The sequence below is a fragment of the Lactuca virosa genome, chromosome 3 (genome assembly GCF_052849685.1).
Source record: "Lactuca virosa cultivar CGN04683 chromosome 3, Lactuca_virosa_CGN04683_v6, whole genome shotgun sequence".
Lineage (NCBI taxonomy): Eukaryota > Viridiplantae > Streptophyta > Magnoliopsida > Asterales > Asteraceae > Lactuca > Lactuca virosa.
This window is the reverse complement of record NC_136428.1, coordinates 85,264,412-85,283,876: the sequence shown is the minus strand read 5'-3', so window position 1 is coordinate 85,283,876 and position 19,465 is coordinate 85,264,412. Positions and strand designations below refer to the sequence as shown.

Sequence of the window (19,465 nt, the reverse complement as noted above, 5' to 3'; positions counted from 1 at the left end):
ATTTCTAAAATCGATTGGTGTGTGTATTTGTTGTACTGTGTGAAAAATTCAAAAGGGAGATGGCGTCCAGACAACCCCAAGTGTTATTACAGAGGCCCGATGTTGTTGCTGTTGGTATGTTTTTTCATATACTTATTTTTTTCTTAAAAATGGATATCTAATATGATGTTGAAATAATGCAACTAATTTACTGTGATGAAATTGAATGCAAGCTCCAAAAAATAGAACGTAAAACACCATTAGTTACGATGTGGACAGCAGATAAGTTGAAGGAAAGACAATCTTTTGAGATTGAAGCTGGTGGATTTGGGGTTGGAAATCTAATTGAACAAAGTTCAAATTTAGAACGTGACAAGAATGAGAATCAGGACACACGTATTGAGGTATATTCTAAGTAGAATATATTATTAAATTATGTTTTAGAATATATTTTAATTATGTCCTAACTTAATATAAGAAAAATATTCTAATGTCTTTTTTTCCCAGAAGTATGAAGAAAAGTATGAAAAAATTTTCAACAATGTCTCAACTCAAAAGGATAATATGGAAGATATTATTTTTCATTGTCTATCGAAATTCCCTGAAGACAATAGAACGAAGGAGATGATAAGAAAGTTTAGAGACATACTTTCAACTACACTTTTTTCAAGTCGAGAGAAATCAGAAACTATTAAGGAGAGAACTGAAGTCAAAGCAGATAGAGATGAAGAGCTTAATAAAACAAAAATTTCTGATTTTGATGATGATAAAGATGAAGGAATGAATACAAAGTTGGTTGCATTTTTAGCTGTTAAACCATTACAACAGAAGTTTCCAGATAATGAAGAAAGAAAAGAAGAAGATCAAGATATGAATGTTGACGACCCAATAAATTTGGGTTTAGAGAATAATATTGGCAAGGAAACGATTAGACATCCGCACAATCCAAAAAGACAAATAGAAATTGAAGGACTAAATGTTGATGAAAAAATAAATTTGGCTTTAGAGGTGAATAATATAGACGAGACTATTGGAAAGAAGAATTTAGAAGAGAATGTTGAGAGCAAAAATCTTGTTGAGGGTGGTGAAATGATTGGTGGGGAGAAGATTAGGGAGGGGAATATTGTAGAGAAGGTGGTTGGAGACAATATAGGTGAGAGCTCAATTGTTACACCAAAACACAATCCAAAAGGTATATCTATTGATTTTTCCCCTTGGTCTGATTCATTCATAGAAAAATTAGATGAGGATTTGCTTATAATATTTTCAAACAGAAATCCAGATTCAAATACAATTCCAAATCCAGTTGTAAAATCTCCTGTTCCAAAAAAACTAACATTTGAAAATTCAGAATTTCCTTCCTTTTATCTTCAAATAACCCAACTAATGAACGATGCAGAAACTGGTGATAATTTTGAGGGTAATGATGAAGATGGAGAGTTAGAAGGGAATGAAGAGCATATTTTAGATGAGAAAGGGAAAAAGGGTCAAAATGTGAATGAAAGAGTGAAAAGGAAGGTGACTAATCCAGATATTTTTAGATCACCTTTTGTTAATAGGGTAATTGACTTAAGTGAAAAAGTCAGTACTGGGCAAGAGATAATGGCGCAAATCATGTTTAGATGCGTTGGAGACAAAGATCCAATGTAAGTAAATCCATAATGTTTAGTAAATTTTTTTAATTATATATGCATATTCTTAAAGGAATACTTTTATAAATTTGAGTATTGTGTAATATTCTTATTGGAATATTGTAACACTATTCAAAAGAAAATATTATTCTAATTAATTTACATTAGTTTTAGTTAAATAATATATTTTAACTACAATGAAATATTTTTGTTTAAAGGGAAATGCTGTTTGAAACCGAGTCTGGAGACATAATGGATAGGGTGCATTTTGAGGGTATACGTCCAAATCATAGGATACATCCTTTCGTTATTGATTGTTGGGCTGCTGTTCTTAATTTTGAAGAAGAAAACCTGAGAAACAAAAAATCACCACCACGTGTCTTCTTCAACACTCAAATTATGGTACTTAATTTTTAAATTTATTTTCTATATTCTAATTATAATTTGTAACAATGTATTCTAATATTTCTATTGTTCTATATGTACAGACAGAAAAATTATTGGATTCTTCAATACCTTTTGTCGAAAGATTCCGACTTTTTGATGAGGCTGTAAACAATTACTTATATGACATCAAAAGAAAAGTGGATTTCAATTCTGTTAATCTGGTATGTATTTTTGATTACAAGATAACATATTCATTATTAAAATTTATAAAATTCATCTGTATTTATGTTTGAACTACAAGTGTTTTCTCCAATACACAACCGTGGTCATTTTTATTGTCTTCTTTTCAACCTTACAAATCCAGAACATATAATCATTGACAGCATAAGATACATCAAAAAAGTGGAAGATATCTATGGAAAGATTCCTAAACTTGTGGTAAATGTTTCTTGCATAAATCTAAAATTTTTATTTTAATCATAATTGTTTACTTTAAGAAAACCACTCTGTATAAGTAAATAAATTATGATTAGAATATAAAATATAATATTTATATTCTTATAAGATTTATTTACTTAATATAGTTATAATTTTATAAAAATAATGGTATTTTATTAATATACATTGCAGCAAATGTATTTTTCAAAGTTTTTGTACAACAATCGGCGGGATAAGGTTTCTTTGTTTAAATCTGTGAAGCCAAAGAAAATGAAAATGACATGGCAAACAAAAGCTAAGACAAATGATGATGATATATTTTTGATGAGGCACATGGAAAAATACATGGGTGAGAAAGAAGAAAAGTGGGATGTGGAACTGGGAGAAGAAAGTGTTAGGACATCTAAGAAGATTGCAAAGTTGCGTACATTTTATGTTGCTAAGCTAGCAAACCATCAAATTAACAAGCAGAGAAAATTGAATGTTGCAGAAGCATTGAAATTTTCAAAACTTGATAAGAAAACTAGGTGTATGTTGATGAAAGAAGGGAGTGAAGCAAGAGACAATCTGGAAATGAAGAAAGTTTGAAAATTTCTTATATTGGCTTATTACATACAGACAATTTAATTTCTATTTTGTTTTTTTTTAAATGCTTATGTTTGAGGATATGCTTAAACCATTGATATTTTGGTAAATGATATGCTTAAACCAGTTAGTTGGTATCTTGATAAAATATTTACTGCTTAATAGTAAATGTTATATAGCGTTTAAAATTTTTGTTTGATGATGCCTAATTATTTGATTAAAAAATTGTTTGGTAAAATGATAAATGATTAAAATCCATATATGTTTATTATTCTTATACAATAATTTTGACAAATAAAAACACATATTGTTAATATTGTATTAAGCTTATTCTAATTTGTTTTATGTAAATTATTCTGATTATTCTGGTTTCATTAAAATACTTAATAATAAAACGTTTTATTATCTAACTATAATATAATATGTAATTTTGTTTTAGAATATTTTAATAAAAAGAATAAATGAAATTAAATTTAGTATCCTGTTGCAATAAAAAAAAATTAGGATAATAAAATTTTAGTATATTTTAGAACATCTTACTTTAGAAAAAAAAAGTACATTGTCTCTATTAGTAAAAGTAAAATTTTAGAATAAATGAAAATATTTGTTTTAGAATATTTGTAATTAAGTAATTTTATTTTACAATTAAAATAATATTTGAACCAAAGTGCAAGTTTTTAAATTAAAAGGGACTAAAAATATAAGGACTTATTTTCCAGGGACGAAAAAGGGACAAATGTAATAACTTTGAGATTACGACTTATTCACGAGGGAAGAAAATTAAAATAAAAAAACTCAATTTCTTCATCTGTATTCTCAAAACCCTCTTCCAAACTTCTTATCATTTTTCGGTTTTAAACAATCCATCAAAACCCTAACTTCTTGTGCTCTTGAACTCATCATCTTGGATTTCTCCTTGTATCGATTTCAATTTTCGATGTTGTGAATCCGATTTTCACTTGAAAACATCTATAAAAACCCTAAAAACCCTTGTCATATCGATTTTAAACGTTTTGATTCATATTTTGGTCTCTAATCCCTCGATAAAACCCTAAACTTACTTAATTTCATTCTTATCGAGTATTTCTTATCAACGAAGATGGCTACATCAACACGTGCTTCAGAATCTACACCATCAGATCATCTAAATGACATTATTACCAAAAATTCTCAAGAAATTCCAGGTATTTCAATAGTTCTATTAATTATCATTTTATATCCTTGTTTCCGTTTGAAAACGACGATGTAGCTTCGAGAATTGACCTTCTATTGCTGCTCCAGTCTCCATATCCACATACTAATAATTAGGGCATTGGGCTCTTGTATCTTAGTGAAATACTCAGCACAGACAATGAGACAAAGCCTTCACATCTGAGAATATGAGCGTTTTTGTGTTGTTTGAGTATATATTTATAACAAACATGTGCCCCTACTTATATTACATTTAATACATTCTTATGTGGGATTCTTTGGATTGATGATAAATCAAGCTTTAGCCTTTCATTTATTTGCAAGGGCATTCGGTTTTGATTCCAACCAAACACATTTATTTATTACTTTTGAGATTTTGTGTGTATGTGAAAAGGGAAATAGACACAAGTGCTTTCAAGGCAGATATGAAAAGAAACCTCCTCATGGTATTGGTCCTGGTGGTCTTGGTCTGAAGAAGAATAATAAAGTTTTTCCATTAAACACTTGTATATTATGTCCTCTAATAATTCAGAACTTGATCTGAATTAGTATAGAACTCATCACATAAACAAAAACAAAATTGTGTAATTGACAATCAAGATATTATATTGGTTTTCTGCATTTTCTGAGAAAATAGAGAGTTATCATTCCACTTTTGACATGTTACTATGTGATTCAACTTCTAACTGTTCTTTTACATAAAACTTTAATCATTGTATAAACTTTATGCATGGTTAAGTCAAGCATCACTCGGGTAAGTGGATGGAAAAATATTATGTAGAGGGACATATTCATCAATTTGCTTCTGTTTTTTTATGTGTATGTATGTAACTGTGTTTATAGAAAATTCAAGTAACTTTAATCTCATAAATAAACAGTGCATGGGCATATTGGTCAATTTGCTTTAAATTTATTATGTGTATCTTTATTATGATGAGTTAGAATATAATTTTGAAATAAATGTAAGTGTTTTTCTATAACAAACAACAATTAAAGTGTATTTAACATTAATTATTTTCATGCAGCTAATATTATAACAATAATGAAAAAATCAAAAATAAAAATGATGACACTCGGTAGAAGTAGTGAAGTTGAAACTTCAACAGGCAAACTGTTGGTTCAAAAAAGAAAATCATCGAAGTCGATTGATGAATTATCAGCTACAACATGAAAAGAAAAAGAAAAAAAAGGTACATCATCAATTATTCTATTCTAATAAAATATTTATCTCATTTGTTTCTGTTATTCTATGTATTATAATAAAATATTCTATATTCTATAATTGTTTTTCTATATTCTATTAATTTTATTCTAATAGAATATTTTTAAATATTAATCTAATATGTTTCTGTTATTCTATGTACTATAATAAACTATTTATCTCATTTGTTTATGTTATTCTATGTATTACAATAAAATATTCTATATTCTATTAATGTTTTTCTATGTTCTATTAATCTTATTCTAATAGAATATTTTCAAATATTAATCTAATTTGTTTCCTTATTCTAATAGAATATTTTTAAATGTTAATCTAGATATTTGGATATGATAAATCAATTATTAATTCCTAATTTTATTATGAAAATGACAATAAACAGCAAGAAGGTTGGATATGGCTAAAACTCATGAAAAAACTTCAATAGTCGAACGACTAATTGAAAGAAGAAAATCATTGAAGCTTATTGATGAACCAACCGATACAACAGCAAATGTCAAAGAAAAAAAAGGTATATCATCAATTATTGTATTTGTACTATAATATCTTGTGTATTAATGTTATTCTAATAGCAAGAATGTCATATATAGGTAAAATTCATATTTGTTATTATTGATTATGCATTTACAATTACAGTTAGCAGAAACATTTTACATAGTTCGTTTTAATTGGAGATTTTGTGTTGACTAATAACATATTAGTTAAACCCTAATGGGTTTTTGCCTAACCCTAATCACTAACAGTTTGGACTTAATTATGCGATTAAGTACTTAAGTCATGATATTGACTTTTACTTCTGTTATTAATTATATTGACGTATCAACATTCACTGACTTCTGAAACATAGTAGACATATTCATATAGATGTTATTCTAATAGAATATTCTGAAGTGTTAAGTTGTATTCTATTTTTATGATGTTATTATCTTTTTTCCAATATTATTTATTCTGAAAATCCATTGAACAATAGGGAAACAAAAGGTGCATTCTGAAGATGAAAAAAATAAAAAAAGGAAGTTAGACAATACAAATGATAACATCGAGAAAAAGACACAAAAAACAACAAAAGATTTATTAAAAGATCTGCCTTCAATAAATACTAGAATGAATCCCGGAGCTATGATTGAAGTTATAAAAAGTTTAAGTATGTCTCAAAAAAAATGTGTAAAGAAGATGGGTTTTGGATCACTTTTGGAGTTGAACATCAAGAGAATTCCGTTGAAGCTTGCACATTTTGTTGTTCAACATTATGATCATCAAAACAACAGTATTGTGCTTGATAAAAAAAATTAAGATCACAAAAGAAAAGATTCATAAAGTCTTTGGTCTACCAAATGGAGGAAGAAGCTTGTTTGATTTTCATTTTGTTGACAGTGAGAACGAAACGTATGTTACATGGAAAAGCCAGTTTACAAAAGAAACAATGAATGCCACTGGATTCAAAGAAGCCATTCTGAAATCCAAAAGAGATGATGATATCTTCAAGCTAAATTTTCTTTCTTTGTTTGTGAATACGTTTGCTGAATCACATTCTTATGGGACGTGCAACATAGATCCTGTTAGAAGAGTAGTTGGAGTTGAAGACATCTCATGCATTGATTGGTGTGCGTACTTAAATTACTGTATGAAGAATACAAGATCTCTATGGCATCAAGATAAAAAGAAATGCTATTATAATGGCCCAATGTTGTTATTGATGGTATGCTTTTTGTTTAATTATTGTAATTATTTTTTATTTATGAATATCTAATATAATTTACAAACTACTATCATGCAGCTACTTTACTGTGACGGTCTTGAATGTCAGCGTTTAATCTTAAAGTCAAAAATTCCAACATTAACAATGTGGTCAACAGAGGATTTGAATAGCAGGCAGTCTTTTGAAATTGAAGATGGTGGGTTTGGATGTGGAAAAGTTGTTATCACACAAATGACGAGAGATAGCGAGGGACCGTCCAATGTGAAAGACGATCTTTATGACACTGTTGAGGTAACTTTAACTAAAATATAAAATAAAATTTCTTTTTATATTACGTTAAAGTATGATGTTATAAAAAATTCTGGATATTCTAATATTACATGTTTATGGATCATAGTAAATATTCTAAGATATTCTGAGATGATAAAATATTACATGCTTATAATTCTAGTATTTTATTATTTTTCAGGAATATAAAGAGAAATTTGATAAGATGTTCAATAAAGTTTCATCCAGAAAGGAGGACATGTATCGAATTGTTTCTGATTGTATATCAAAGTTCCCAGATGTCAATATAACAAATGAATTGAAAGAGAAGTTCATTAAGTTATTTTCAGATCCCATTTTTTCAAGTGCTGATAATCAAAACAATGAAAATGAAAAAAAAGGATCACATGAAAGGGTTGAATCTCAAAATGGTGACACGGGGGGGGGGGGGGGGGAGGGAATGATATAAGTTCTTACAAATCACCATATATGGATAAAGCTGTGAATTTATTTGATAGAATCGATTTGCAGAATGTTCTTTTGATTCAGGTTCTAATAAGATGTGCATAGGATAAAAACATAATGTAAGTCACTAACTCTTGCTATTTCAATTAAACATGTATTATTTTTTTGAATTGTTGTTTAACTATAATGCATGTGGATATTTATTCTAATGTTGATGACATATTTTTTGTTAATGTTTAAAATTAAGGGATGTACTTTTTGAAACAAATACGGGAGAGATTATGCATAGACAGGATTTTGAGAGCATGCGACCTTATCATGTTATACATCATAGTGTGATTGATTCTTGGGCTGCTGTTCTAAATTACGAGGAACAAAAGTCAAAAAGTAAACCATACCGCCTGTTCTTCAATACCAAAATTATGGTAAATTCTTTTACAATTGGAACTTTTATATTTTAGTTGTATATTATAACAAGATATTCTAATTTTTCTGTTTTTCTATGTTTACAGAGTTCTAATTTATTAGATGAAACTAAATCTTTTGACGAGCGTTTTTTAACTTTTGAGACCCGTGTTGATGAGTTTCTATCTAATTTCAAGGCAAATGTAGATTTCAATGATTTTAAACTCGTAAGAATATTTTATTAATTAAAATATTACATTATTAAAGGATAGGAATTATGTTAACTTTTTGATCAATTTGTTGGAATTGCAGGTGGTTTTCCCAATACTTAATGGTGATCAGATGTATGCTGTTGTTTTCAACCTAACATATCCACAAGTTCATATTATAGACATCATAGAAACAAAATCGTTAGAAGAAACTTATGGAATGACACCTACATCATTAGTAAGTTTTCATTTACTTTTATTAAATGTATTAAAGTTACAATATAATAGATTGAATAATGTAATTTTGTTAATATACATTGCAGAAATTGTACTTTATACGATATCTGGAGAAAACTACATTTATCGTCAATAAAATCAAAGGTTTGCGATCAACAACAGTGAAGATGATGAAAATTGACTGCAACACAAAGAAGTTGACAACAGAGAATGGAGCACTTTTAATGAGACATATGGAAAAATATTGTGGAGAAAAGCAAGGAAAGTGGAATGTGGAAATGGAAAAAGGCAGTGATGTGCAAGATGTGCAATTTGAAAAATTACATGCCTTATATTCTGTTAAGATTGCTACACATGAAATCGACAACCACAAGGAGAGAGTTATCAAAGAAGCAATCGAATTTGGAAAGTTTGATCATGCGACTAGAAAAAAGATGTTAGAGGAAGGTATCAATAGAATGGATGAATTGGAAATGGGTAGTAAATAGAATTTGATAGAAGTTTGGAATTTTATGAACGTGGTTATGGTGACTTAACAAAAATTCCTTTTGTAATATCTATCTTATTTTGAACAAATTAGACAAAAAAATGATGCCTAGTATTATGTAAGAAACTTGATATGGTTTATTAGGTGATTAATGCTTAATGTATAGTTGGTATTATGATCACTTCTTAATGACCATGGTAGAATATTCTAATAGAATAATGTATAGTGGCATCATTATTCTATTAGAATAATATTAGATGTTGCATATACCTATATAACATTCTTACATGTATAATCTTGTATTATAATAATTTGATAACAAAACATTATACTGCAATCATTCGTATATACTTCAAAAAATTAAAGATTGAAAATATTAGAAGAATCAATATGTTTTCAAATGTATAACACATCATCACAACCCAAATGTCTCATACATCATCACAAACCAAATGTCTCATACATCATCACAAACCAAAACATCTGAAAAATGTCCAAACTAAAGAAACTCAAAATTTTATCTATATGGTATTATTGAACTTTATTGAAATACGAAAAAAATCGAAATATATTTCTAGACACAACTATGCACTTTGTACCTTGGAGTTATTCAACAATGTCAAACATTTCCTTGAATTATGCCCTTTAACCCCACATGTTTTGCATGATCTTGATTGCTTGTTACCTTGAATAGTAGCCTTCTCCAAAGCACTTTTTAAATGTTTTCCTGTACCAGAACCTTTATTCTTCACCATAGGTGGATTTTCAACATCAACAACTTCAGGATTCGTAGTAGCTCTGTAAAGTTTATCAATATGAGCTTCTTTTGTAACCGGTGATTTGTCTGAACCTTGTTCACCAATATCAGTCATAAAAACTTCTAGCTTTTGCATGAACTCTTCTAACTTCTTGTCATCATTACTTAATGAAGACAAGCATTGATCAAGCATGGAAAAAGCTTTGTATGCAACCTTCTCAACATTTCTAGACGAATCACCATATCTAAACGTCCTTTTCAAAACTGTGGTGGGGATAATATCTCTTCTCCATCTCTTAAGAATGTATCTTGACGGAATCTCTTGTATGTCATAAATCTTTAGAATACAGAAGATGTGTCTACAAAAAATTCCAAACCGCTCAAAAAGCATGCATGAACATTTCACCGTTAGATCTTCTCTGTTGAATTCAACCTGTTTCAAAAGTATTAGGATAATAAGTATATTCAAAAAAGAAAAATTAGAATATTTTTCAAAACTATTAGAATATTAAGTATATTCTAATAAGAAAAATTACAATAATATAAAAAAAAAACTTAAGAAAATAATTTAGTAATAAAAATTAAAATATTAGAATTATAAAAATGTCAACATTACCTCAAATTCACCTTCACTTGTGTTAAAATTCCATCCAGAATCGATGTCAACTTTTTCTTTTTTCTCAACTACTACCTTCTTCTTTGATAGATTTGTCCTTTTATGTTTGACAATGCATATGTCGGAAACAACACCTGAAGTAACACTCTTCTGTGAACAAGAAACAAGTGAATGAAGAATCTCCCTCTGCACCATGAGAAAAATAGTCCTGGTGTATACCATAGATGCATGTTTCTCCATATCTTCAAGAGGTGTTTTGATAATTGGAATTATAGTAGATGTATCAAAATCAAATTTGATCTGATTATTCCTTTGCCTTTCCATAACAGACTCAAAAGCATTCATGAAATTGTTTAACGTATAACCATGATGCGATACCCTATTGAATGCTGAATTCTCACTTTCCGACCGAGAAGTTGTTCTCATTAGACCTGACATCGGTACATCTTTAAAATAGGCTGGAATCCAACTGCTTCTCAAATCAAACATATCTTTCATCCATTTATTGTCTTGTAACTTATATTTTACCATTAATGCATCCCATCTCATTTCAAAATCATTCACAACAATTTTGGTGTCCCATACTATACTATTGAAGTCCGCCTTAAAATCTGATTCATTCATTGTTTCCCAGCTTACCTTAAAAAACAATTCATATATTATTCTGTTAGAATATAATATAGTATAAAAAGGCATTTCATTTAATATATTATCCTAATTACAAAAAATATTTCATTTAATATTCTGATAAGAATATAATACAGTATAAAAAGGCATTTCATTTAATATATTATTCTAATTACAAAAAATATGCCATTTAATATTCTGATAAGAAAAGAACAATAATGTCATATTTATATTGAAAATAATGTCATATTTATACTGATAAGAATATAACAATAATGTTAGTACCTTCAATGGAAGTTTACTTGTGATATGCCACATACAAAATCTATGTTTTGTGTATGGCAATACTATCTCAATAGCTTTTTTCATTGCTGGATCTTGATCGGTCACGACCATGATTGGTGCTTTTCCAAAACACTTCAAGAATGACCGAAGTAACCAAATATAGGAATTTGTATCTTCTTTACACAACAAACCAGCTCCAAAAGTGACGTACCTTTTGTGATTATCAATGCCAGTAAAAGGTACAAATACCATACAATACCTAAAAAAAACACAAAAAAATACCATTAGAATATATAACTAAAAATGTTTATAATTCCAGAATAAATACCTGTTTGTACGATATGTTGCGTCAAACGAAACAACGTCCCCAAATAACTCAAAATTTTGTTTTGAAGTGTCATCAGCCTAAAAGAGAGCATTTAACTACTTCTTGTCACATCTGTATTCGAATGTAAAATTTGTAACATTCTCTTTATGATTCTGAAGCTTTGTAATCAACAAATTTGCATCAGTGCCCCCGATGTGACAATTTATATCCCTTGTAAAATTTTTCCAATCTATCTCTAGTCCACCAACAAATTCACATCCTCCTTTTATAACGCACATTAGCCTATATGCTGTAGTTGCCCCCACCTTTGCACTCGAAAGCTTATGTATAAAAGCTTGATCAACAACATCCAACTGACGTTTAGCTCTTGAAAGATGCATACAATCTTGATTGATCAATTTGTGGTTATGCTGTTGTTCAAAGCGCCACAAGTAAACTTCTGAAGAATGTGGTATAACTTTGAATGCAACAAAAGCTTTGCAATTTGTGCGTTTACAATTACTATTTCTCAATTGCTTGTTATGATCATCACTAATCGTGTCTAAGGTAGAAGTGTTTGGCAATCCCCCTCTATTACATATAAAATATTTCGAAGTTGTGATTCCACTATTTTTCCTCTCTGTTGATTTTCTAATATCAAAACCAGATCTTAATGCATATCCTTTATACCACTTAATAGCATCTTTGATATCTTTAAAAATTGAACCCATAGGAGGTAGCCAACTAGCTTCAACCTCTAGAATCCAAAAGAAAGAACCATCAGCTCCAATGAATTGTTTGCAAGAGCCATATTGTGCTGCAACATTGTCACTTTGAACTAGAAAAAAGAATATACCACCATGTTAACATATAATCAGAATAATTTGCATTCATATGACTGTAATCATAAAAAACGACAATGTTATATGTGCATTATTCTATATGCATAATATGCAGTAACATGAACTTATCACCAACATCATTCTATAAAGAATAACCGATATCAGTAACAGAGTTACCTTGGATTTCCGATTGATTTCCATCATTATGTAGAATCTCTGAATCACCAGAACTGAATTGATGATTTTCTTCATCGTAATGATCATTTCCGATTTCATTCATATCTAAATTATCCATAACTGTGACTAGATTAAAAATTGAATATGTTATATGCAACTAACAATGAAAGCAATGATTACCTTGGGTTTCCGATTGATTTTCCTCGTTATGAAGAATCTTTGAATCATTAGAACCGAACTGATGATTTTCTTCATCGAGATGATTGTTTTCGATGTCATGCATATCCAAATCATCCATAACTGTTATCATTATTGATATATAAATGTATGTACAATATTCTATAAGAATAACATGCATTCTCATGAACTTATCACTAAGATGATGTTAATGAAAAGCAAATAGATGATGTTAATCAAACGAAAACAGATGACGTATTGCTGAAAAACATAATGATTGAATGAAAGTTAAAAATCAAACAATGAAATAGATGATGCATTGTCAAATAACATATTATAGATTAAATTGTTTTCTAGGTCAAACAAATTCAACAACAAATGATGTTTGATTGCTGAATTGGATGTCTCAACAACAGATGATGTTTGATTGTTGAAATCACAAATCATACAAATATAAAATTGGAGAAATCGATAATAGCTTGATGATTCAATTCATGAACTAGGTTAAAAATTGAATACGTTATATGAAAGTAACAGTGAAATTGATGAAAACTCAAACCTTGATCAATTGACGATTTCATGATGTTGAGTAAAATTCACAGATTGAAAGATCGTAAACAATTGTTGAAGATGAAGATTAGCAGAAATCGTTGAACACTTGAACCTCTACCGAAATCGATGATCACAGAGTTAAAATTGATCAAAAACACTCAGATTATCAATTGCAGATGTAGAAGAATCAAGAACATGAACTCGAAAAACACAAAAATCGCGAATTTAAAAGCTATGATTTAGCATCGTTCGATCAATGTCCAAATCAAATCGATTATCGGTTGAAAGAATATAAGATTAGAGATAGAATATCGATCAAATTGAATTGAATAACAAGGAATGTTGTTTCATCGAATAAATTGGTAGAAAACCCTAACAGGTGAGATGATTTCTTGAAGACGTGAAAATTAAGCTAACCTGATCATCTTAAATTTAACATAGTGACTAATCTACCTCTAATTAACTAATCAGTTAGATTAATTAGTGTTAATCCCTTTTTTTATGAGCCACAAGATCAAATTTGATCAAAGGCTAAGATTTGGTCCCCATGTCTCACAAAATATAGGTGGTCTCAAATGAACCTCTACCTCTATATATATATATATATATATATATATATATATATATATATATATATATATATATATATATATATATATATATATATATATATATATATATATATATATATATATACACACACACATGAGGACGATTGGTGTAATTTACATTAAAAATTTCTTATTAATAATTAAATCTATTTAGTTATAGAAGTTATTGACTACTTGATTTATATCTTTCTATGTATGTGTAAACAGATAATTGTGTTTAACCGTAGTAACGAATCGGTACGTCACCCCATGCCCGAATAATTTATATAGAGCATGAGATGGAGAATAAACAAACTGATGATATTAAGTAATTGCTAGAATAATGACGTAATGAGTGTTGTGTGGGGATCTAATCTTTGAATTTTTAATACACATAATCTTTCTAGATTGCGTATTAAATAATATTAATACAAATTACATCCATAATTTCCACGTGTGATGTCAGCAATTAGTACACACGTATTTGCATGAAATTCTACCACGGCAATTGTCAATGCTTATATCATATAAATTTTTTGCACCAATAACTATTCTAACTAGATGCCGACCATTAATTAACTTAGAACTCAGATATATTAAAATGAAAATATTAGATAAAAGAGTGTAGCAATAGTTTTTAATATTTATAGTTCATTTTATAGATAGGCAAACTTGTTTGTGAAAATTTGTTAGTGGCCATGTTCAAAGAAATTTAATTACAATCCTGCGAAATTTCCTCAAGATGGTGGAATTTTTGTCTAATCAGTAAGTGGGACGCAATTTCATTTAAATTAACAAATTAATGAGCGACACATTTTAAAGTCTAGACGCTGTTTGGTACTCGTTTTGATTTTACTTTGATGATTTGGTGGTTAAACAATAAAGTTTGAACTTGTTAGTTATCCTAAAATAAATCCTAACTATATCTTGTAATTTCTGGCCAAACTGCAACATTTTATTTAACTAAAACAAAGGATATGGAACTTGTAATTAAACGGGCTTTTGGAAATTGTGTTAATAATCTTATGATAGCAAAATACATAAATCATAAATTGAAACCATATTACCGAATCACAAAGATGTAAAAGAAAGCCACAACTTGATCTATTCGTTGAATCATGTCGTCTTTTTGATGTGAAATTTGGATGACTAACTTGAAGTAATATGTGATAATCTCGGGGATGTTTGGTAAGATCTGAATTTTTAAGATGTCTGAATTTCTAAGAGGGTCTGAATTTTTAACATATTGTTTGGTTGGAACTTCTAAATTATTGTACTGAACTATAAAAATGACAATTTTACCGTCTGTATTTTTTTTGTTGAATTGCTGGATTTAATGTTTATGTTATTAAAATAACCGAACCAACTCTTTCAATAATTAAAAATATATTCTTTGCCGGGGCTGTGGCCTCTTTCCCAATATATATATATATATATATATATATATATATATATATATATATATATATATATATATATATATATATATATATATAAACATCAAACAAAATCAAAATTAATCATACAAAATTAAACAAAAATCAAAATTGCTTTGTGCTATAACTAAAGAGGTGAAAGTATGATGCTATAAAATAGAAATCAATAAAAATACATTGTTATTACTTGCATTTAACCCTTAGAAAAAAAAGCTTACAGTAGCTATGAAAACAACCTGAACTATATGAAAAACAACAAGTGGACTTTCAAGCAAAACAAATACATCCATACTCTTTCTCCATCATTACATCAAAGATGCCCTTCAATAGCCCCTCTGTATTTATTTCCAACATTTCAACCTACAGATCCAAATTTAACAAGAAAAACAAATAAGCTCAATGGAAAATTATACAATCATTAATGGAGATATTTTCATTGGTTTCAAAATTGAATTGACCATAAAAAAATTAAAATGATTAGATTACAGTGGATAAAAGAGAGGCATAGACACATAGGTGTTCATATAGATTCCTTTCCTGTTGTATATCTATATAAATTTTCAACTATTTTACAACCAGATATAATAGATAAGTTGATACTACATTCTAACAATTTTTTTTTAAATCAGTTTATTGCATAAATCATCGAATATTTCAAATGAAAACAACATATTGTATCAAACTATCAACTTTTATTTATGTGTCAAATTTAATAAGTAATCAAATGGGATGTTTATTGACATTCAGACAGACATGTATATGAAAACAAAAGGAAGACTTATCAAGATGTACTATTGACTAAAGTTTCATGCTTTGTTAAAATTAAGAAGACTATATATTCTCCTTGTCATGGAGGGTCCAATATCCATGACGGTTAACGTACGTGTGTTCATATGGATTTTTTTCATGTTCATATGGATTATATGAAGTTTCAAGACCGAATATCGATTCCACAAGCAATTTGTAAGATTCCAATCAATTCAACATTGATTTCGAAGTTGATGTCGAGTTTTAGGAAAAGAAAAGAATCGAATATAGGACAAAGCATCTGATTTCAAGCAGAGAATCAGATTCCTGCCACCATCACCAACCATTCCACTGAAAATAATCAAGTTTTAGGGCAAGAAAAAGAACTTGCCAAGAGTTGTGCTGTCAATGAAGGACCTGGAAGGCATTTGCGGCCAGTGGAGCGGGCGGAGGTGAGGTCACTAGTGGAGGCGGTGGTTAGCTGATGGCGGAGGGGCTGACATTCTGACTGCATATCGATGATGCAGTGGTGGAGGGAACATCGTAGGTATATGGGTGTTCTTTGATGGTTGCAAGAAAGAGAGAATAGGGGTGACGACGGTAGGTATAGGAAAAAGTAAGATACTCGATTTTTATTTTTCAAACTTGAATTTCCATCTGATTCAGTCATACATTTTTTTTCCAATTAAGAGGACAAATTAAGTGCTAACCAAACACTCTTAATCTTACAGATTCAGACGTGTCTCTTTTTAAGAGGCATTAAGAGCCAAAAAAACCGAACCTTACTCAAAAAATGTCATTTAGTTTCTATCAACCAATCATTGATGATGTGATCAAGATTATCATAGAAATTATTGTGGTGTTTGTATGTTGAGGATCACCTGCATTTGATCCTCAAATTATTAGAGTCATCATTACACTCTAATAACGTCATACACATGACATTTAATTAAATACATATGACTAACTATATAAGATATCGATCATAAAATGTTCATAATAATAGTTAGTAATTTTATCATTTTAACACTAATGTTAGAATTTATAACCATCTCTTAATGAGGATATTACAATTTTTCAGGCGTGTTGATATTCATTATCATATATTTAGAAGATAACTAAATTGTGACATCCCCAATTTTATGGTAAAAAAAACTTTTTCTATATGCTTATTTTTAACAGAGTATAATTTATAAATGCATAATTTGTTCCATAACAAATATGAGATAAGAGCATTTTCGAAGAAATGTTTTTCATTAATTATTAAAAATTTGGGATATCATAACTGATAAAAGAAACATAAGCATAAACATAGTCATTACAGGCCTTACAACAACATATTGTACTAATGGTCTAAACTTCTTGAATCTCCCAGTGGATTCAAACATCACTATCCATGTATCTTCGCACCGCTACCTGTGATACAAAGAAACTGAGTGGGTCAGGCTGTGGAGCCTGGTGAGTACATTGGATTTTCAATCTTACACCTATTTAATATTTATTTATCTCAAACCTGCAAAACCAACTATTATCATTAACACATAAACACACACACACACACACACACATATATATATATATATATATATATATATATATATATATATATATATATATATATATATATAATATATATTATATCCATGACACACTCTACCCTATCCCGTCGATCCTCTCGTTTTGATAATATACAATGACCTTACGAGATCTAACCTAAGGGTCAATGTGAACAACAAGTTTATGATACTGCTTCAGGGATTCCCTAGCAACAAATGAGGATCAATAAAGACATCATATAAGGGGAACAGAATAAATCTCATCGCCAAAATGATGTTCAAAAATACCACAAGACAATTAAGTCAAAGGTGGTTATCTTGATAACTGTGCCTATCGCTGACATGGTCCTGACGTATTTGTACTTAAAGTACTACCTCCAGAGTCACCCTAACTAGCAAAAATCTCCTCAGACATGCCTAGTAGTGGTCTATTACTGACGTACCCTATTTGGAAGTCTTAGGAAGTGCCCTCAATTACTTCGTAAATGAAAACGCTGACACACAAAGCTCATCAAAAGAAAAGGGAGAATACTAGTATAATACTCCAGTATGCGCCCACACCCTGACACGTAATAATGTCAAAAGGACCTTGTAGATGATAGTACTTCTGGCACATTATAACACCTTGGTACGAGTAAGACTCGTACCCCAACACATAATAATACCCTGGCGTAAGTAGAACCCGAGACACAAAGATTCGATAAAGAATTTGTATATAAAAAGTACTTTTGTACGTAGGACATACTCCACCAATCAACAATCTCATTGCACGCATACTCTTAATAAGACGCAACCCAATATCCAACATTAATTGAACTAAGCATCCCTTAGGGTATAACTAAACAATGTTGTAGTAACCATAATCATTCCAAAGTTGCTGCCTATGTAATATATTTACAGTACATGGTAAATCTAACATCTCTTCAACTTAACTCAAACTAAGCATCCTTTGTAAGTATTATCTTATCACTAGGAAAGTATACAATGCTTATAATCAACTTCAAATACCGACTCTGTTTAGGCAACACTTATCCGAACTTAGTATATATATATATATATTTAACATAGTGTATTAGTATTAATACACATTTCTATTTTTAGTAATAATACTTCTATTATTATTATCTATCAATAATATCCTATATACATGTTAATACTTATAGAACCATATTTGGTTCTCATATTGTATATCATCAAATATTCATTTAATTTACATACAAACTTCCAGTAGATATTTAATACTTTAATTAATACTTGTATTAAAATCATGTTCATGAAAGTAAATATGCACTCACTTGACTTCGGTAGAAGATCCTTGGGGAAAGCTAGCTCCTCTACTATCTCTTCAGCTTATCCCTTCCAATATCCTAAATACGAATATTACTATGCTTCAGTATTCGTTCGTAGTTAAACTATTTCCTGGATTCCTCAACAATACCAATGAATACATCGAGATCTATCAAATAAGGAATAACCAGGTAAGATCATATCGTAAGTAGGGTCCATTTGGAATATAGAGTATACTGTTTGGAAATCCCACTTTAAACACCTCACTAGATCTAGCCTAGACATCACTACTGTAAGTATATCAACTAGT

At 29.3% G+C, this 19,465-nt stretch overlaps 1 protein-coding gene across 1 annotated transcript; it reads right to left on the bottom strand.

The window, feature by feature from the left end:
* Positions 1-9,640: 9,640 nt before the first annotated feature.
* LOC145163753 (protein FAR1-RELATED SEQUENCE 5-like) lies at positions 9,641-13,120 on the bottom strand. The gene is made up of 7 exons (XM_079082534.1): positions 12,991-13,120; positions 12,811-12,936; positions 11,912-12,629; positions 11,548-11,743; positions 10,573-11,211; positions 9,799-10,389; positions 9,641-9,682 (listed from the first exon to the last, which is right to left on the bottom strand). The coding sequence occupies exons 1-7, from the start codon at positions 13,118-13,120 to the stop codon at positions 9,641-9,643; spliced, it is 2,442 nt and encodes an 813-aa protein (XP_078938660.1).
* Between the last annotated feature and the right edge of the window lie 6,345 nt (positions 13,121-19,465).